Source organism: Nerophis lumbriciformis, linkage group LG26 (assembly GCF_033978685.3).
Source record: "Nerophis lumbriciformis linkage group LG26, RoL_Nlum_v2.1, whole genome shotgun sequence".
NCBI lineage: Eukaryota > Metazoa > Chordata > Actinopteri > Syngnathiformes > Syngnathidae > Nerophis > Nerophis lumbriciformis.
The window spans coordinates 27,335,265-27,357,709 of NC_084573.2; the positions used below are offsets into that span (position 1 = coordinate 27,335,265).

At 38.0% G+C, this 22,445-nt stretch overlaps 1 protein-coding gene across 9 annotated transcripts in view; it reads right to left on the reverse strand.

The window, feature by feature from the left end:
• Positions 1-22,445, reverse strand: part of gphnb (gephyrin b) — a 367,471-nt gene that overhangs the window by 82,166 nt on the left and 262,860 nt on the right. For 4 of the 9 annotated variants that reach the window (XM_061987069.2, XM_061987064.2, XM_061987067.2 and 1 more), the window contains exons 9-10: positions 14,936-14,977; positions 6,506-6,580 (exon numbers count right to left, since the gene is read on the reverse strand). The exons of 2 other annotated variants lie outside the window; for them this stretch is intronic. In XM_061987069.2, coding sequence (XP_061843053.1) covers positions 6,506-6,580; positions 14,936-14,977 — 117 coding nt within the window. The remainder of the gene's footprint in view (positions 1-6,505; positions 6,581-14,935; positions 14,978-22,445) is intronic. 3 more of the 9 variants (XM_061987071.2, XM_061987066.2, XM_061987070.2) reach the window with 2 other exon arrangements.

Genomic DNA, 22,445 nt, shown 5'->3' on the forward strand with positions numbered 1-22,445 from the left:
AAGGAGTTTGCATTGCCCTCGAGCCCAGATTCTTGTGTGGAGCTCAGCGAACTACAAGGATCTGACGAGAGTCAGGTTAGTCGCACCCGAACTAGTGGACAGAATTTTTTTTAATTTTTTGTATCCGTATGTGTCCCACTATCTAAGAAGCACCACATTAAACTGAGTGTTTGGAACTTACAGTTACATTTTTCTAAGAGACAGAATTTTTTCACGCCCCCCCCCCGGAGTGAATGATTATTTATTTATGTATTGTTACAGCCGGCCTTGTGGGAATGGGCTCAGAGTAGAAACCTGCTGGGTTCCCCCCCCCCCATCTCTCTGTCTCCCTTGTGTGTGTTTGCAGGACTAGCAGCATTTCTGTTAGTTTTGCCTTTTAGTTAAAACTCTCATACTCACTTTTGTTCTCTTAAATATTCTTTTGCTATAGCCTCTAACCAAATATGGTTGTGGTACGAGCTAAGGACTTTGGACCGTTAATATTGGGCCCCATTACCAAAACAATTTGACTTGACTAGGGGCTGCATAATTAGTTACATAACTAAATTAAATACACTATAGGTCTGCAACCCGCGGCTCTGGAGCCGCATGCGGCTCTTTCATGCCTCCGCCGTGGCTCCCTTTGGCTTTGAAACAGAATGTCAACAAATAATGGTTACTTGATTTATTATATTTCATTTTATTTAGTTTATTTTTAATATAACGGTTGTTATTTTGGAGAGTTCTGGGATCTTGTCATATGAAAATAAAACACATTTTAATATACAGTATTTGTCATGTCTGTGTAATCACGTTTTGTTTTAAGTCATGTTTTGTTTAGTTATAGGACTCTTTAGTTTCTGTCTTTTCACTCCCTTGTCTTGTTTGCATGATTACCCATTAGTTTCACCTGTTCCACATTTGGACTCATTGTGCACTCTTGTTTGTCACCATAGCAACCATTAGTTTTCACCTGTCACGTCACGCACCTGTTTCACGTTTTGAGTCACGCACCTGTTTTCGTTAATCATGTCTGTGTTATTTAAGCTTTTCATTTTCTGTTGTTCGTGCTGACGACATCTATCATGACTAGGACTATGGCTTGGTTTGTTCTCCCGAGGTGCAAGTGAATTGGACTGGATATGACTTGAAGGTAAATACATGATTTAATAATAACACTCAAAGAAACAAAAGGCGCGCTCAAGGCGGATGTACAAACCTGACTAATGAAAACAAAAGACTTGCACGTGGGCAAAAAACTATGAACAACAAAAAACACTAACTATGGCAATAATAAACAAACTTACTTGGCATGGACATGAAGTGCGCAGAGGTGGACAGAGTGTGACAGGGGGCATAAATGCGGGGATGTCGTCAGGACGAACAACAGAAAATGAAAAGCTTAAATAACACAGACATGATTAACGAAAACAGGTGCGTGACTCAAAACGTGAAACAGCTGCGTGACGTGACAGGTGAAAACTAATGGTTGCTATGGTGACAAACAAGAGTGCACAATGAGTCCAAATGTGGAACAGGTGAAACTAATGGGTAATCATGCAAACAAGACAAGGGAGTGAAAAGACAGAAACTAAAGAGTCCTATAACTAAACAAAACATGACTTAAAACAAAACATGATTACACAGACATGACAGTATTGTCGATGGAAATAAATGTCACAGCTCATATGCGACATCTCTTGCTGCCATGCAATTGTATTGTTTTTAGCGGTCAACCCCTAGCAATGGACGGATCAAAAAAGAGAAGCATTTTATTTATTTACATTTTTATTAATTTGCCGTTTTTATTGATGACTATAGGTAATTGTTTTAAAATTTTTAGTCAAATGAATATGCCGCAGTCGTATGCCTTCAGAACATTGGAATGAGTTGATTTTTATTTTTTTATTCATTAATAAGGGAAGGGACAGGGTATTTTTTTCTAATGTTCAAAATAATTTGATGATTTGCTTCGTTACACCCAGAAATACATCAAATAAGTGTTTATTTTCATAAGTCCTATAGCACAAGTGTAAGGAAACTATAAGTGGTGTTATCGTCATTTCAGGAATCTAACAGAGTTCGTGGCTCTAGGTGGGTTTTATTTGAGGGGAAATGGGCTCCAATGGCTCTTTGCATGCTGAAGGTTGCCGACCCCTGCTATAGGATAAATGTGACACTCGCTGTTGACAATGAACCTTTCCACTTACCTCAACTCTTGTTGTTGTTTTTATTAAGTGACACTTTTCTATTTTTGTTGTAACTTTTTTCCCCCTTTTAATCAGCTATTGTGATTCTTTATCTGCTTGTGGTGAAGAGGAAGGCAGTACATTGCTACCCCCTGTGACTGAAATGTAGGACGAGGGAGGGAAGGGGTGTTATTATTTTACTTTTATTATTTTTGTGTAATTTTGTATATTTAAAAAATATATATATATATTTTTTTTGGTGTGGGGACAAAAACAAATGTTTTGGGCCCCATTAACAATTCATTTGAATGATATTCAAGGGTCCCTCAGATTTGCCCTTTCCAGCCCCCGCTAGTAGAATAGCAAACAGCGAGCTTGGCCAGGTCAGCGTTACAGGGTGGCGAGGCTCCACAGGAAATCGATAGCGCTAATAACCATCCGAGTGAGGAGACGCTGCAGGAAATGATGAGATGTAACCGCTGAGCTGCTGAGCTCAGCACAAAAATAAAGGGCCCGTCAGACAAATTATGCAAAAAAAAAGGGGGAGATTTATCCGTTTGGCGGCGAGGGAGAGGAGAAGGGGCTGCGACCATTCAGGAAGTGCTCATTTCAAGCGAACGGGCCTGCGGGGGACGGCGTGATGGAGGGGTGGGGCGGGGGACAGGACGATGCAGGTAGAGTACAGCTAAAGTGGGGCCGAGGGCGGGACGAAGTGCTGCTGTGGGCGAACCGTAACCACGTTCTCCTCCTTGGGGAGTGGGAGGTCTCGCAAAAGTCTCACACACACCTCCTTTACACCTGGATCGAGATTTTTTATAAGCACCGTTTTTAATGCCTATGGAAGTGCATTAACACGGTGATGCCACAGGTGCATACACTAAACACATTCTGCCTCTTTTGTAGCTTAGTACAAACCAGGGGTATTCATCTTACTTATGTTGGGCCCATATTTCTAGAAAGCTAAAGATTAGGGTCCCCGACTTCTCCCTTTTGTATATTTCGGCGAACCAGCGTCCTCCACAGTAGACCTTTGATTTTGGTCTATTTATTTTGTCAGAGTTAGGCCCTGTTTACATTAACCCGGATAACTCCTTAAATGAATACCGTATTTTTCGGACTATAAGTCGCAGGTTTTTTCATAGTTTGTCCGGGGGTGCGACTTATACTCAGGAGCGACTTATGTGTGAAATGATTAACACATTACCGTAAAATATCAAATAATATTATTTAGCTCATTCACGTAAGAGACTAGAACGTATAAGATTTCATGGGATTTAGCGATTAGGAGTGACAGATTGTTTGGTAAACGTATAGCATGTTCTTTATGTTATAGTTATTTGAATGACTCTTACCATAATATGTTACGTTAACATACCAGGCACGTTCTCAGTTGGTTATTTATGCTTCATACAACGTACACTTATTCAGCCTGTTGTTCACTATTCTTTATTTATTTTAAATTGCCTTTCAAATGTCTATTCTTGATGTTAGGTTTTATCAAATACATTTCCCCAAAAAATGCGACTTATACTCCAGTGCGACTTATATATGTTTTTTTCCTTCTTTATTATGCATTTTCGGCTGGTGCGACTTATACTCCGGAGCGACTTATACTCCGAAAAATATGGTAATTATTTAGCTTAAGCCCTGTTTCGGACACACTAAACCATCGTTTAAGTTTCCCCTCCTTGGATAATTTTTTACACGGGTAAGTGCGCCGCGTATTTCCTGAATCTCCGGCTCTTAGATTTGTATGGACTCATCGATCGTTTACAAACTGAGTTCGGAGAGGAAGTGACGCCAGAAAAACCACGCCCCACACAGGAAGTGACGTCAGAAAGAACGCGCCACAGCCAGCTTCATAACAGACGCTTGTGGAAATCACACATGAATACCTTAAGACAGTGGTTCTTAACCTGGGTTCGATCGAACCCTAGGGGTTGGGTGAGTCGGGCTCAGGGGTTCGGCGGAGGTCAAGACACACCCGACTCATCGTGTAAATAAAAACTCCCTATCGGCGTTTTATGGATACGGCAACAGCAGAAGTCACACTGATTTGCAGGTGTGTAATTTTGTTGTGAGTTTATGCACTGTGTTGGTTTTGTTCTTTGAACAAGGTGATGTTCATGCACGGTTCATTTTGTGCACCAGTAAAAAACATGGTAACACTTTAGTATGGGTAACATATTCACCATTAATTAGTTGCTTGTTAACATGCAAATTAGTAACATATTGGCTCTTAACTAGTCATTATTAAGTACTTATTAATGCATTATTCGGCATGGCCTTATTATAACCCTAACCCTCTAACCCTAACCCTAACCAAATAACTCTAAATTAAGTCTTTGTTACTTAGAATATGTTCCCCATACTATAGTGTTACCAAAAACATATAACTTTGTCTTGAATTTGAAAAAAAAAACATTTTATTTTTCACTAAAGAAGGGTTCGGTGAATGCGCATATGAAACTGGTGGGGTTCGGTTCCCTTCAACAAGGTTAAGAACCACTGCCTTAAGAGAAGGAAACGCGCGATTGCAGCTATTTGGGATACACCACATCTCAGACGGCAATATAGCAATGTTGAGCGACGGTTTTGGATAAGGCCTGGAAGAACGGCAGCCTGGTGGGATATGTTTGTCAATGAGTGTGTTGTGCCAGAGGAACGGCAAGAGAACTTTCGAATGTCCTGGTCAGCTGTGATTCTACTAAGCGAGAAACTTTGTCCATTTGTCGAAGGAGAGACAACGAGAATGCGGGCTCCCGTGGACGAGGGAGTACTATGGAAAACAGCGAATGCATTTGGACTGGCAAAGCAGACTATCAGTTATTGTCCGTGATGTATGTCGAGAGATTACTCAACGTCTAGTTTTGTACTTCATGATATTGTGAAGCCATGAAGTGGTTTCAGCCTACAAGCACAGTGTCCTGACCAGATATCTAGATCCCTAGATTGATTGTTGTAAAATGTTATTTATCATATTCTTTACTTTCACACGTCCATTAAAGATATGATTCATGTATGATGGCTCAGGTGTGATTCACTACAATAGTCTAACAGCTGCTGATGGTGAGGCAAGCAAGGTTTACTGTTAAGAGAAATGTGGCAATAGTCTACAGCAGGGGTAGGGAACCTATGGCTTTAGAGCCAGATGTGGCTCTTTTGATGACTGCATCTGGCTCTCAGATAAATCTTAGCTGACATTGCTTAACACGATAAGTAATGAATAATTCAGCTGGGAATCACAGTGTTAAAAATAACGTTCAAAATATAAAACATTCTCATGCATTTTAATCCATCCATCCGTTTTCTACCGCACCTGTTCAAGAAGTCGCATTAATGGTAAGAAGTATTTTATTTATTATTGGTTAGCTTCAGAATAACAATGTTATTAACAAGAATACGAGACTTATTATACTCTAAAAATGTTGGTCTTGCTTAAAAATGCACGCATCTAGTTGTATTCAGTGTTAAAAAATATTATATGGCTCTCACGGAAATACATTTTAAAATATTTGGTTTTCATGGCTCTCTCAGCCAAAAAGGTTCCCGACCCCTGGTCTACAGTGAAACACAGGGTAAGAATACACTTCCAGGTCAGAGGTAACTATGATGATGTTAAGTACTATTTTTTTTTTGCGCATGCGTATTAGGTTGCGTTGCGCCGGCGGACGGAGGGGTTAGGGGGTCTTAAACGGTGGCACTGTGTGTGTGTGTGGACAAGGATAAGATTAGGTGGAATGTAGCTTGGATAACGTGTAGAAAGGGTCTTCGAGAAGTGTTTTTAAGGACCTTCTGCAAAAGTGTTTTTTTTTAACTGAACCCAGTTGAATGGGCTAAAAAAAGAGAGGACCTAAAATGGAACCTTGAGGAACAACACTAGTATAAGACGAACACATGACTACTTACTGCATCACCTTAGTTACATAAATCGCATTATGGAAATAAAAATGAGAGGACCTAAAAAGATGCCTTGAGGAACGCCCCCAGTGTTCTTTGTTTGCTAGCAAGGTTAAAAAACCAATGCAAAGATCTGTCAATGTGTTTTCAAGAAATTTGCTGCAAAAATGTTTTCAAAATTTTTAACTAAACTCAGGGGCCAGTATGGTGTCATTCCACGGCCGGATTTGAGTTGAATAGCACTGGCATAAACTGTGCTTTACCTCTTTAAAAGAAATCGCTATAGTAGCAGGCTCCTCAAGGCAAGTGTTGGTCAGTGTGTGTGTGTGTGTGTGTGTGTGTGTGTGTGATGAGCGCGATCAGGTGCCATGTGGGATGCCAGTGGCCTGCATGCCGGCTGATAAAGAGGTCGGTAGAAGGTTAACGGGGGGGTTTACCTGGTCCAAGGTAGAGTACCTTGACTTGAGCGTGATGACCTCATCCAGGTGAGCCCTGAATTCTCTCCGTGAGGCCTGGGGGAAGCCACAGGATAGTCACAGGATAGTTCATGCAGCCTTCACATCCAGTAAAACTAACACACACTCGGACGAGAAGGGGAAGAAGCATGCATGTCCGCCTGGGTCTTGGACCGCGCATCAGTCAGTAATAACACAAAGGTTGCTCATAACCGACAAAAAAACACAGACATATATCCTAAATCTAAACTAAATATAATCACACACACTCACACAGAATAAAAGATGGCAAGCCATATGCCAGAACCCTGTGTCTGGTGTTGACATATGTTGGGAAAATACAGTCGCGATCAAAAGTTTACATACACTTCGCACTTCATCTGACATCACATGGACAAAGATAAGACCTTCTGGAGGAAAGTTCTGTGGTCAGATGAAACAAAAATGGAGCTGTTTGGCCACAATACCCAGCAATATGTTTGGAGGCGAAAAGGTGAGGCCTTTAATCCCAGGAACACCAAGCCTACCATCAAGCATGGTGGTGGTAGTATTATGCTCTGGGCCTGTTTTGCTGCCAATAGAAGTGGTGCTTTACAGACAGTAAATGGGACAATGAAAAAGGAGGATTACCTCCAAATTCTTCAGGACAACCTAAAATCATCAGCCCGGAGGTTGGATCTTGGGCGCAGTTGGGTGTTCCAATAGGACAATGACCCCAAACACAGGTCAAAAGGAATGGCTAAATCAGGCTACAGTTAAGGTTTTAGAATGGCCTTCCCAAAATCCTGACTTAAACATGTGGACAATGCTGAAGAAACAAGTCCATGTCAGAAAATCAAAAAATTTAGCTGAACCGCACCAATTTTGTAAAGAGGAGTGGTCAAAAATTCAACCAGAAGCTTGTGGATGGCTACCAAAAGTGCCTTATTGCAGTGAAACTTGCCAAGGGACATGCAACCAAATATTAACATTGCTGTATGTATACTTTTGACCCAGCAGATTTGGTCACATTTTCAGTAGACCCATAATAAATTCATAAAAGAACCAAACTTCATGAATGTTTTTTGTGACCAACAAGTATGTACTCCAATCACTCTATCACAAAAAAATAAGAGTTGTAGAAATTATTGGAAACTCAAGACAGTCATGACATTATGTTCTTTACAAGTGTATGTAAACTTTTGATCGCGACTGTATGTGCATCTTCAATCATATAAAAGTAAGTCTCTAAATTGAACACCTTGGTTGAATTCTCCAAAACATTTTTCCGTATATGGATCAATGATAAAAACAACTATTACCAGGCACCAGAACCTTTGTTTTCGTGCCAATACACACCAATTTAACCGGTCCTTGCAAATACTGGAAATTTCAAACCTGGAAACTTTATCCAATCTTCACAACTTCCCTGCCCACTTTGACCAATCATCAAAACTTTCTCCTGAATTTAAAAAAAAATTGTTTGTAAAAAACTACACAAACTCTCAGAAAAAGGCCCACAACATCAAGTGGGGACTGGTAAATTACGGTCAGTGTTAAAAAAAAAGGTGCTCTTCCTGTCTGTTTACACTTTTTCCACCTTTTTTACGGGGCGCCGCCCTTGTGGGGACCCATCAGTCTTTTCGTTCTATTTACCCTGTAACTTTATGTCTAATCTTGGACGGGTTTCTACTGAAAATATGATTTCCGTGTACTTTTTAGTTGTAATGACAATACAATACCAGCCCATTGCATTCCTAATGAAGCATATTTCCTTCGATTGTTGAAAACGGGGGTCTGAATCTCTGAGCACCTAACGATTCGATCTGATTCTGATTCCTGGGGTGAATATTCGATTCAGAATCGATTCTTGATTCAACCGATTCTAGCAGTGTATCATTTGGTATAGTAATTATAATAAAACTTTTTCAAAACAGGTTACATGTTAGAAAAGGCCATTCTGGTGCATGGAAATGGCCTAAAAACGTTGACTTTTTTTAATTTTTTATTACAAACTGACTTACATATTATTTTTATAATTTTTTCAAAATTATGAATCGATTTAAAATTGGGATGGAGAAGAATCACGATTCAGATGTGAATCCATTTTTTGTGCACCCCGAATTGAAACCCTGTAATTTTTGGGATTAAGGTTACGAAGAAAACTTGTTAAAATTCAAAAGTACAAGCTGATGCAATGTTTTTGAAAAAGTTGAGCTGTAAAACGTCAAAAACTTTTGCCGCATCTTTGTGAAAAAAGCTGCTGCAAAATCAGGCATTTTAACAAAAAAATAAATAAATAATAAAACTCCTGGAAGGCCTGATTACCTGTACAAGGGATGTCTTAATTAACATTCTTAACTATCAAAAAGGAAAATTAATAATAAACATGTTGAAGCATGACGATATCTATGTCTGTATCGACTTGAAAAAACACCAAAAACATATTGCCTCCCGAGTTTTTAAGCCTCAACATTTCAACTTTTTCCTGTTACTTTATACATTTTTGTTCTTTAATACCACTTTGTGTTTTTTGCAATAGCATTTTCGAAGGGTGTGAATCTTTGAGCACCTATTGATTAGATCCGATTCGATTCAGACTCGATTCTTGATTCAACACGATTCTCGATTTAAACCGATTCTTGCAATATATTATTTGGTATAATAATTTTAATCACATTTTTTCAAAACAGGTTTCAGGTTAGAAAAGCTCTTTTTGAATGCTTGGGGATGGTCTAAAACTTTATTTTTATTTTTTAATACATACACTATATGTATATAAATATACTTAAACAAATTATATAAATAGGTTAATATACGTTTTTGAAATATATATATATATATATATATATATATTTCACGGTGGCAGAGGGGTTAGTGCATCTGCCTCACAATACGAAGGTCCTGAGTAGTCTTGGGTTCAATCCCGGGCTCGGGATCTTTCTGTGTGGAGTTTGCATGTCCTCCCCGTGACTGCGTGGGTTCCCTCCGGGTACTCCGGCTTCCTCCCACCTCCAAAGACATGCACCTGGGGATAAGTTGATTGGCAACACTAAATTGGCCCTAGTGTGTGGATGTGAGTGTGAATGTTGTCTGTCTATCTGCGTTGGCCCTGCGATGAGGTGGCGACTTGTCCAGGGTGTACCCCGCCTTCCGCCCGATTGTAGCTGAGATAGGCTCCAGCGCCCCCTGCGACCCCAAAAGGGAATAAGCGGTAGAAAATGGATGGATGGATGGATATATATATATATATATATATATATATATATATATATATATATATATATATATATATATATATACATATGTATGTATATATATATATATATATATATATATATATTATCTGATGAATTTTTTGGAAAATCATGAATCATTTAGAATCGGGATGAATAAGAATAGCAATTCGGATTTTTTGTGCACCCTGAGTATTTTTAGAATGTGCTGAGCAGCCTGGACAGAGTTGTGCGTATCAAACCATGGTCTACTTGGGATAATAGTTTGCATAACAGACTAAGCACATGCAGCATTCTGGGCAATTGTGCGTGGTTATATCAATAATGGTACATTTATTGTGTGTACTGTGCTTGTACTAAAAAACATGTGCAAACCTGATAGCGCATGCAAAGCTGATCCACTAAGATTTTGGATCATTCCAGAGGGCCAGCATCTCTAAGAGTGTACCAGTAGCACGCTAAAAAGTAGGTTCGGTTGTTGATCGCAGTACAGGAGCAATTCTATATTGCCCAGAAAAGGTGGAACGGATTAAAGTTTTGGGCATGGAAACATGAATTTGAGGAAAATTAGTGTCTCCATTGTGATAGCCTTTCGTACATGCAAAAAAACAGTTATTTAAATATGGCGTTCTGTATTTGTTATCAGTTGCATACACAGTCTTAGTAGATGACACACAACACGCCCACTAATAGTACAGTCGTATTGCGGATTCACTACATCAGAGATTTTTAAGTTTTATTCTTTCATGACCAAAATTAAGTGCTAAATGAGGTTTTATATGTATCACAGTGCAGTATGTGTCTTATTTTCTATCATGTTGTGGTTTTTGGTAAATATATTGACCAAGCGGGACTTCTGTTTCCGGGTTAAAAATGAACATTGCTAACAATAACACAAGCGGCTAATCTTTAAATGTGATCAGGAAAAATATGCCAAAGCAGACTTATTGCAAAGTGGACAGAAGAGCCGTCTCTAATTCATCACCATGTCTTTCAAGGCACACACATGGCCCTCTGTTCTCCCCCTCTGTCTGCTACTTTCTTGTAAGCTCCTCCTTTGCCGATGTAAGTGATTTGTACTTTTTTAAAACATGTTTATCATTGTAGCAATATGGTTGTTAAAGTTAAGGATTTTTGTGACTTCTTATCATTTGTGAGGGCACCGAAGAAACCTCTGTGTGTGTGCGCATGCAGCAAAGCTCAGCTTGTTAATAAATAGAAAGTTGATCTATTTTGTTTGATATGCAGTACTGTATAGCACTTTATATTGTGTTTTAAGTCTACAAACCTTCACTAAAATATTGACTTTTGTCGAGGCTGAATCCCATTATTCATATTTCTTATGTAGACATTTGCTTCACTATACAAACTTTTCAATTTACGAACCGTGTTCAAGAACCAATTCAGTTTGTAAATAGAGGTTCCACTGTAGTTTGCTATTCAGCACTTGTTACTTGGGAGCTTAGTAGATCGGGTCGAAAAAGTACTGTCAGTTCTTTTTATCAATAGCAATATTGTACCAGCCAGGACACAGACGTGTGCACCACTTTTCTTACATTGAATGTCCTAGTTTCACATTTCTGCTTCACTGTTACCATTCTGTAATGGCATTAAGAAAAATAATTGGCACACTTATCGTGCAGCTACAGCAGATCAATGGACTGTGAAATCAGATTGGACGGCCATGCGTTTATGAGCTAGGGATCACAATCTCTGGTCTTTGGGCCAGAGTCACAAGCACTGTGCAGCTGCTAAAGGCTTCCAGCACAAACACCAAGAGTGTGAGAGAGCGGGTGCAAACATGGAGGGAAGAGAATCACTTACATATATATAATTTCAACAGCGTTCAATTCCATTACTGAGATTGAACGGGGTTAAGAAATGCGCTCAGTCAGGGGTGTCCAAAGTGTGGCCCAGGGGCTATTTGATCAAATTTTTTAATGACCTATTTTAAAAATACTATTACAAAAAAAACCCATAAAAAGTGGAATAAAAAAGCAAACAGGTGAAATGTACTGAGAAAATGTTACAATATTGAAACTAATAACACAAAGCTGCCAAGCATGCTGTTCTTTTAATACCTTAAAACTGTCATTGTTAAAAAAATATATAAAAACGTATAATTGGTTGATTGTTAAGTTGATCTAGAATTTTAAGTGTTGAAAGTAAAAATAATATATTTGTATTTTTAATACTTTTATGAGTGGGGGCCTTTTGGATCCCTGAATCAGATTTTTTTTAAACTGTAATTGTTCATGAAATAATAATAAATTAAAAGCAAAGTTGTTAAAAACGATTTAGCTATTTAAGGCTCTAATTACATCACATTAAATATTGAAATAAGTTTTGGGGGAAATAGATCAAATTTAGTTTTTTTGTCATAAAAAAATCAGGATTTTCTTTGAAAAGAAAAAAAAGGGTATAAAACAGGGATGACTAAAGTGTGGCCCGCACCCAATTTTTTGTCGGTCCGCAGCACATTCTAAAAAGTCTATAAAAAATAAAAAAAACCTGCATATTTTGTGTGTTTGCCAAATAAAAAAACTATGGTTTCTTTGATTAAAAAAAAGGGCCTAAAAACCCATATAAAAATTAATAAAAACTTTTTTTTAATTGATCAATACATCTGTAGTTCATCTACAGTTTTAGGTGTTTAAAGTAAAAAAAAAAAAGAAAAAAAAAAGTACGACTTATTTTAAACACTTTCATGATCCCCAATAATAGATTTTTTTTTATACAAAACTGTCATTGCTCAAAAAATTATGAAATCAAATCAATGGTGTTATGAATTATTGACCTATTTATTGCGCCAATTACTTCACATCCAATATTCCACTTTGAAATTTTCTGGGACAAAAATATGGTATATTTTCTGTTATTGCCATAAAACATGGTTTTCTTTGACAAAAAAAGCATATATATATATATATATATATATATATATATATATACAGTATATATATATATATATATATATATATATATATATATATATATATATATATATATATATATATATATAATTTTCTTTTACTTTACATGGACAAATAAACCTAAAGTTGATCCAGAAATATAAGCGTTGAATATATACATATGTATACATATATATATATATATATATATATATATATATATATATATATATATATATATATATATACATACACATATATATATATACATACATATATATATATATATACATACATACATATATATATATATATATATATATATATATATATATATATATATATATATATATATATATATATATATATATATATATATATATATATATATATATATGTAGACAAAATATTAGAACTGTTGTTATTATAGGCGCTAAAAGAGACAAAGTATTTTAGCATTGATAACTGAGTGCCAACTATAGTTTATGCTGCACTGGACTCAAGGATGGATTTTAATGTAATTATAAAAAAAGAAACTGAAGATGGTAGTATGCAACATATAATGCAAACTGCCGTAAAACTGTAAAGAAGAAGAAGCTTATACAACACTGATGTTTTGTTTCCTGCCGTTCTACTCACGCATTATCGCGTCTCGGCTCGTCAAAGTTATTCTAGATTATAAATCATGCCACTCATCTGGTTAATAGGAGGATTTAGCCTTGAATTTATAAGTTTTTCATCTGTGACATTCAGTTTATACCTGGTTATGGAGACAAACACACTACAACAGAAGACAGTGTCAGACTTGGCAGCAACTTTGTTTTTAACCTTTTGTGTGGATTAAAATTAATTATTAATCTAAACGGGAAGATATGGACGTCCTATCAGTAGTCATCACAGTGAGAGCAGACATTGTACAGTAAGCAATTGTTTTGTTATATTTGTAGTTTGTATTTCTTGTTTAGCACTGAGCAATACTGCTACATGATGCTTAGTGTTTCACTAAAGTTAGATCTGTTTTGCAGAGCTTCTAAAACTTGTAGATCACCCTCCTTATATTCAGGATAAAAAATACAAAGTTCTGGACCATCTTTTGTCCTGAAATATTGTTGTTGGTTCCCACAAAGTCTGCATGATTTGCTTTGTTGTTGATGGGAAAGGATCTGCGGTTCCTACATCTACGTCACGCGATCATTATCTCTCAAAATGGCTCGGGAATATCTGTGAGATTGATACTATTTTGATTAGATCTATTTATTTGCAAACTTTGGGAGTCTTTCGGTGTCATACATCAGACATACAGTCGTGGTCAAAAGTTTACATACACTTGTAAAGAACATAATGTCATGGCTGTCTTGAGTTTCCAATAATTTCTACAAATCTTATTTTTTTGTGATAGAGTGATTGGAGCACATACTTGTTGGTCACAAAAAACATTCATGAAGTTTGGTTCTTTTATGAATTTATTATGGGTCTACTGTAAATGTGACCAAATCTGCTGGGTCAAAAGTATACATACAGCAATGTTAATATTTGGTTACATGTCCCTTGGCAAGTTTCACTGCAATAAGGCATTTTTGGTAGCCATTCACAAGCTTCTGGCAGAGAGTAAATGGACAATGAAAAAGGAGGATTACCTCCAAATTCTTCAGGACAACCTAAAATCATCAGCCCGGAGGTTGGATCTTGGGCGCAGTTGGGTGTTCCAACAGGACAATGACCCCAAACACACGTCAAAAGTGGTAAAGGAAAGGCTAAATCAGGCTAGAATTAAGGATTTAGAATGGCCTTCCCAAAGTCCTGACTTAAACGTGTGTACAATGCTGAAGAAACAAGTTTATGTCATAAAACCAACACATTTAGCTGAACTGCACCAATTTTGTCAAGAGGCCAACAAGTATGTGCTCCAATCATTCTATCAAAAAAAATTAGAGTTGTAGAAATGATTGGAAACTCAAGACAACCATGACATTATGTTCTTTACAAGTGTATGTAAACTTTTCACCACGACTGTATATGATAATAGCTTCAATATAGAGGCAACTTGTTTTTCCACTCTACTGTTTGGACACCCCTGCGCTAAGTAAGTTATGGTGGAGAGCAAGGCGAGGGTTAGATCATAGCAGAAAAATACATTTGTGACATATTAGAAAGAGTTATGAGGAGTAAACAAACAAGCAGCACACACACGGTCAAGGACTGAGGCGGAAAGACTTCAAGCCAGGCAAGAAGCAGCTTAGAGAAGAGAAGAAGAAATGATGGCATCAGAACACATGCAGGAGTACCTCAGCAATGCTTAGGGTGGATGAACAGGAGGGGAGCCGCGCCTGGTGCCACAAGAGAGGAAGGAGGGGGGAAAAGAGAAATAGGGTTAACGGAGCCAAAGCCGGGTGGAGTAGGAGGGGGACAGAGACACACAGAGACTGAAGGGACCCCCCGTCTTTTGGGGTACGACATCTTGGACAATCGGTCTCTGTGCGACTGTCTAGGATCGAACCAAGGATGGGAAAGACGGAACAAGGCAGGACTGGACAAGATAGGACAGCAGTAGGGGACACGTGAGGGGTCTCACTCCCAACAGGCTTTATTGGACCCAATTTCACGCCACAATACGTAACAATGTTACCGCACTTACGATAAAAGACTTTAAAGCAAGGGTGTGTAAAGTGCAGCCAACAGGCCAGTTTTTATTGGCCCATATTCTAAAAATAAAATCTTTATTCAAGGGATATATCATTAGACATTACACTAATTCTTCTTTCAGCAATAACACAAAATCGAATATGTCCTTTTGTTCAGAGCGCTTCGCATAAAGGCTGCGCTTAAAATAAAAATTGGGTAACACTTTAGTATGGGGAACATATTCAGCATTAATTAGTTGCTTATTAACATGCAAATTACTAACATATCGGCTCTTAATTAGTCATTATTAAGTACTTATTAATGCCTTATTCTGCATGGCCTTATTATACAACCAGTAAGCCATTAACTAAGAGTCTTCCCTCAATAACCTCAGAATTACCGTATTTTTCAGAGTATAAGTCGCACCGGATGAAAATGCATAATAAAGAAGGAAAAAAACATATAAGTCGCACTGGAGTATAAGTCGCATTTTTTGGGGAAATTTATTTGATAAAACCCAACACCAAGAATAGACATTTGAAAGGCAATTTAAAATAAATAAAGAATAGTGAACAACAGGCTGAATAAGTGTACATTATATGAGGCATAAATAACCAACTGAGAACGTGCCTGGTATGTTAACGTAACATATTATGGTAAGAGTCATTCAAATAACTATAACATATAGAACATGCTATACGTTTACCAAACAATCTGTCACTCCTAATCGCTAAATCCCATGAAATCTTATACATCTAGTCTCTTACGTGAATGAGCTAAATAATATTATTTGATATTTTACGGTAATACGTTAATAATTTCACACGTAAGTCGCTCCTGAGTATAAGTCGCACCCCCGGCCAAGCTATGAAAAAAACTGCAACTTATAGTCCGAAAAATACGGTATTGCTTATTAGTAACCCTAACCCTTATATGTTCCCCTAGTGTCCAAAAATCTCTAAATTAAGTCTTTGTTACTTAGAATATGTTCCCCATACTAAAGTGTTACCAAAAATGTTAATATAATATGCAAACGCCATCCAAAAGTTTAGTTTAATTAATAATTAAGAGGTCCAACAGCTCGCTTCATGGTGTGCTAACAATAACGTGGTTCTTAACACTAACAAAACCAAAGAACTAATTGTAGACTTCTGCAGGAAAGGGCAGAACAAACACCCTCCACTTTTAATTAATAACAATCTCGTAGAAGGGGTCAAGCATTTCAAATTCTTAGGGGTGAACATAAGAAGATCTATGCTGGGACATTAACACTGCTTCTACAGTCGGAAAGGCCCAACAACGTCTTTTTTTTTGAGGAAACTAAAATGCGCAAACATTCCGCAGAAATCAATGGTAAACTTTTACAACTGTGCCATCAGCAGTGTCCTCACTTACGGATTTTTAGTGTGGTTTGCTAGCTGCACTAAAGCGAACCATCAGGCCCTCCAGCGAGTGGTTAAAGCGGCGGGGAAAATTACAAGGACGATACTCCCAGAGATGAGTGCCATGTACACAACTCGCTGCCTAAAGCGAGTACACAACATCCTGAAGGACAGATACCACCCAGCACATGGCCTCTTCAACCTGCTACCCTCTGGAAGGAGGTATAGTTCGATTCGCGCCAGGACCACCAGAATATCTCACAGTCTGTATCCACAGGCTGTGAGACTGCTAAATGAACAGCCTGCCCCTTTGCTGCCCCGGACCATCTTATTACCTCACTCTTCACCACCTCAATAATTGTGCTCTGGACATTGCATTGCTGCAACATCAACGTAACACCCATCAGACATCTGACTGTTCCCACCCCCACGTCCCTCTTATCGCGATCTTCCTGACAATGCTAAAATGCAAACTACTGTCAACCTGCACATCAATGCAGTTTCTATGCCGCTGGACAAAGCTCAAACAAAATCTCGTTGACATGTATGACTTAAGTGTTATTATGACAATGACAATAAAGGAATTGATTGATAATCAATCATTTAATTAATAATTTACCCATAAAAAATCTATCTGTGGCAGCATTGGAGAAACTTAAGTTTCACTTTTGCATCTTATTGCACATAACTGTGGTGCATTCAAGGACACTTGAATACAGTTAGAAACAAGTTTTTGAAGACAGGGGGAGGCTTAACCCCCGGCAGATGCACTAATAATAATAATAATAATAATAAAAATGTGTTATTGTGCATTGTATTACCCACAGAAAATGTTCGTAATAACAGCATTATATAAAGTTAAAGTAAAAGTCCCAAACAATTGTCACACACACACTGGGTGTGGTGAAATTTGTCCTCTGCATTTAACCTATCCCCATGTACACCTCCTGTGAGGTGAGGGGAGCAGTGAGCAGCAGCCACAATTCCAACCCTTGATGCTGAGTGCCAAGCAGGGAGGCAATGGGTCCTATTTTATGTAGTCTTTGGTATGACTGGTAAGAACTCACAACGTCCCAGTCTCAGGGCGGACACTCTAACCAAGACCACAGAGCTGGGGTCAAAGGATAATAGTAACGCATAATTAATTACTTATATCGACGTGTTTACTGTACCGTGGTACGCTACGGTACTGTTTATGTCAACATGACAGCGTCAGAAGCACAGCAAATTCAAAGCAGGATGTATACGTTTGTAACTTTTTACTAATGAAAGTAACAACCAGCACCACACTATCAAATGGAAGGAGGCAACATCACACAGCAAACAACGTCTAAGTACACGCACACAAACACACACTCCTACTACAACTGCGAGGGAATAATGAACATGAAAATCAATGATTGAAGGGACAAGCTTGTAATCCTACAATACCTTGTTTGTGGACAAGGAGACTACAGCCATCGAAACACGTTTAATCTCTTTATTAAGTAGCGCTAACAAAATCCCGTGAAAAGATTCAAAAGAGCTGCTGACAATGCTGCTACTAAGCTAACAAACACAGCTAAGCTAATATGAAATGCTGCTCTGAGTCACTTGGCAACAAGCACAGCCTTTTAAAGGCACACATACACACTCTGCTCTCATGAAACATCACTTAACTGCATATGCCAGATATTGCTTTTTTTTTTTTTTTTTTAAAGTAACGCATACCCTAGAAATTCATTAACAAGAGTATTCAATTAGTAATTCAATTACTTTTTAGGGAAAGCAACAAGTAACTATGATTAATTACTTTTTAAATGTAACTTTAGATCTCCTTTTTTTGGAGATCTAATGAGATGTAGGAACAGAATAAATTATATTATTATAAAGTGGGTGATTAGAAAATAACATAAAACATTTTTTTTTACAAATTGCATAATATTAAAAGCATATATGTTCTGGACTATAAGCTGCTAGTTTTTTTTCCCAACGCTTTAAACGTTCACTGGTAAAACTACTCACTGGTAAAGACAGTGCGGCTAATTTATGATTTTTTCTTCGCTAACGGCCATTAATGTTTAGAATTTAACAAAGATACTGAGATACTGAAAAGGTGTGCTATTGTTAGTGCTGTGGCGCCATCTTTTGGACAAGTTTGCTCACTGCAGGTTTAAATTGTATTTTCTGTTTCGTGCCTTGAACTGGAAGTATAACCGTCTACAGCGTTTCTGCTCGAAAGGATTCTTCATTCATCACTCCAAGCAACGTTTGTAAGTTTTACAATATAACAAACTATTCATTAGGGGTGTAACGGTACGTGTATTTGTATTGAACAGTTTCGGTACGGGGGTTTCGGTTCGGTTCGGAGGTGTACCGAACGAGTTTCCACACGAACATTTTAAGTAGCCGCCTCCGCTTCCTTCTGCCTCTGTCAGGACTCTACACAGCACCCAGCATTGTCCCACCCACACAACCATCTGATTGGTTACAAACAGAGCGGTAACAGCCAATCAGCAGTGTGTATTCAGAGCGGTAACAGCCAATCAGCAGTGCGTATTCAGAGCGCATGTAGTCAGTGCTTAGCGTTTAGCAGGTAAGCATCAGGCAGCGGACTCTCCCCAAATTATAATAAACACCTCCCAGTCAACTACTAGTAACATCACTATGAGCCCGTTGACCTTCTAGAAATATAAAAGGCAGCTCAGCTCGCTGGCAGTCCTGGCTTGAGGTGAAGGCTAATTCGCTTTTAGCGTAACGTTAGCTCATTTTGCGGTGTGTGTGTGTGTGTATGTGTTACGGACAGGAAAGCCCTGTCTGTCTGCTATTTCACTTTACCTTTTTCTGTGTTGATTGAGCCTACATGAACTCCATGGTGTTCAGGGATGAATAGTCTCTCCTATTGCTATTGTACTATTTTTTCAGCTATAGTTACATTAATCATTAGTAATGTAGCAGCCTAGTTTTGAATGGCAGGGTCCCTGCTATCACATGTTGATAAAAATATAACATTTACATAATAAATCAACTACAGGCTTCCCAAATGCTGTAATAAATTAAGCATGATGAGTTGACTTGAAACTGTTTAATGTTGCACTTTTTATATGTAAAAGAAAAGTTTTGTCATTTTATTTAATCTGAGCAACAACTTGATGCAGTTTAATGTTTATTAACGTGGCCAGAATTATTATAGTGTTCCCAATGTTAAAAGGATAAAGCCATTGTTTACAAATTTGGTAAATAAATAACCAAAAAATGTATATTTTGTTATTTTCTTACTGTACCGAAAATGAATCAAACCGTGACCTCTGAACCGAGGTACGTACCGAACCGAAATTTTTGTGTACCGTTACACCCCTACTATTCATACTTACTAAATCGTCTCGTGTGTGATGTCTGTAGGAGTGTTTTTATGCATATTTGTACGTGATATTGTAATGTAACGACGCTAGCATTAGCGAGTATGCTAACATGTTTACTAGTGTCTGTGTTAGTAATATTAACTTACAATGGCATTCTTTTTGTACTGTTTCAGTTTCATAAATTCATTAAAACATCACGGTGTAGTTAATGAGTCTGTTGAGCTGATTGGAGAGCGAGCTTCCGCTGCTAGTGGGTATGACGATGACCTCTGTTTTGTTTGATCAGCCGTTTTACTGCTGTGTTACAGACACCGTTTGGAAACAAATAAGGTATGTAAATAAACATTTACAAAATATTTTGGACAAGTATATAGCTGCGACTTATATATGGAAAACATTTTTTTTTCAAATTCCCATTTTCGGTCTATAGCCCGGAAAATACAGTAATCTAATATTTCCCTAGTTAGAGTATCAATACAAGTTTTAACATTATGAGAGTCCTCTATGCATGAAATAACACCCTTTAGTCAATTTTACACTCCTTTAATCCAATATAGTAATGCTGGCTGAGGCTGAGCCAATTGGGGCGGTATAGCTCGGTTGGTAGAGCGGCCGTGCCAGCAACTTGAGGGTTGCAGGTTCGATCCCCGCTTCTGCCATCCTAGTCACTGCCGTTGTGTCCTTGGGCAAGACACTTTACCCACCTGCTCCCAGTGCCACCCACACTGGTTTAAATGTAACTTAGATATTGGGTTTCACTATGTAAAGCGCTTTGAGTCACTAAAGAAAAAGCGCTATATAAATATAATTCACTTCACTTCACAATCAGTGGCTATGATACTGAAAAGTACACTCTCATTGGTTTGGTCACCCCTACTAATATTTTTAGTATATATGACATTTTTATGCTTGAAAATGCTTAATGTAGACCCAAAATGTCAACTTTTTTCATTAAATTAAAAGCACTAAAATTGAAGGATTTCATCAACTTTAAGACAGCACAATGTATGTATAACATGAACAATAACAAATTACCAGTGTATATTCAAGGATTGTTCCAAAAACCAAACTGTGTTTAAAATTTCTGAAAGAAAAAAAAAAATAAGAAAGCAAAAAATATGTTGGGAACGCATGCTAAGGATGTAAAATTAATATGATGGAGCGTTTTCATAATTTGTTTGTGATAAATGAAAGGATGTGCGACTGCATGCATAAGATATTGGTCGTTTTTTCCATTTTTGTTTTGTAAATTTATTGGGATATTTCAGACTATATTTATACAAAATGTATTGTCTTTATCCGTCAAATGGTTAAATGTCGGAAAATAAAAAAATAATATGCTTAAATAAAAATAGAAACGCGATAGAATGAATCCCCAAACTTTTAAGGAGGACTGTGTTGTGTGTTTAAAGGCACAAAACATGGGGATGGTTCACAAGTATTGCACATTTCTGTCCATTCACTTTCATGTCAGTCATATAATCATAAAGTGGTAGTAAACCAGTAAAAACATATTTTAGGGGGGGCTGTGTTGCAGCCTACAGTGTAAATATTGCTGGACAGATTTCATTTCTATCCCCGTTTTGTGACAGACTGTACGTTGCAGACAGGTGCTAAATGACATTTCTTTCACGTTCTTTCCTAAATCAAACACGCACATAAACACAACCTCTCTCAGACATCTGCTCGCTTGTTACACCGTCTTCCTCCAAATCTGACACATTCCTATTCCATCCATTGCAGCAAAAATAAAAGCTGCCAGCAACCAAAAGGAAAGCTCATTTTGAATTATTACTAAAGCAATTCGTTAAAACCAAGCCTTTCGTGATGACACAGTAGCATTTTAGATTATGTAACAAATTGCTTTATTAAAGAGGGGCTGTCAAAGAGATAAGAATCCTGCCCTACCCCCTAATCAAAATGCTGTAGATTCACACAATTCGTCTGCGTCTAACTAGTAGGGGATCATCAGGATGTCAGATAGACAGACATGGCGTGGCTCGGTTGGGAGAGCGAGGTTCCTGGTTCGATCCCCGGCTTCCGCCATCCTAGTCACGTCCGTTGTGTCCTTGGTCAAGACACCGTTGCTCTTGATGGGCCGTTGTTAGGGCCTTGCCATCAGTGTATGAATGTGGACCTAGTGTCAAAGCGCTTTGAGTACCTTGATGGTAAAAAAGCGCCATACAAGTATAACCCATTTACATGGAGAAAGATGAATAATATATATAACAAAAAAAAAGTCTAAAATCCATCCATCCATTTTCAACCACTTGTCCCTTTTGGGATCGCAAGGGGTGCCCCTCCGGGTACTCCGGCTTCCTCCCACCTCCAAAGACATGCACCTGGGGATAGGTTGATTGGCAAAACTAAATTGGCCCTAGTGTGTATATGTGAGTGTGATTGTTGTCTGTCTATCTGTGTTGGCCCTGTGATGAGGTGGCGACTTGTCC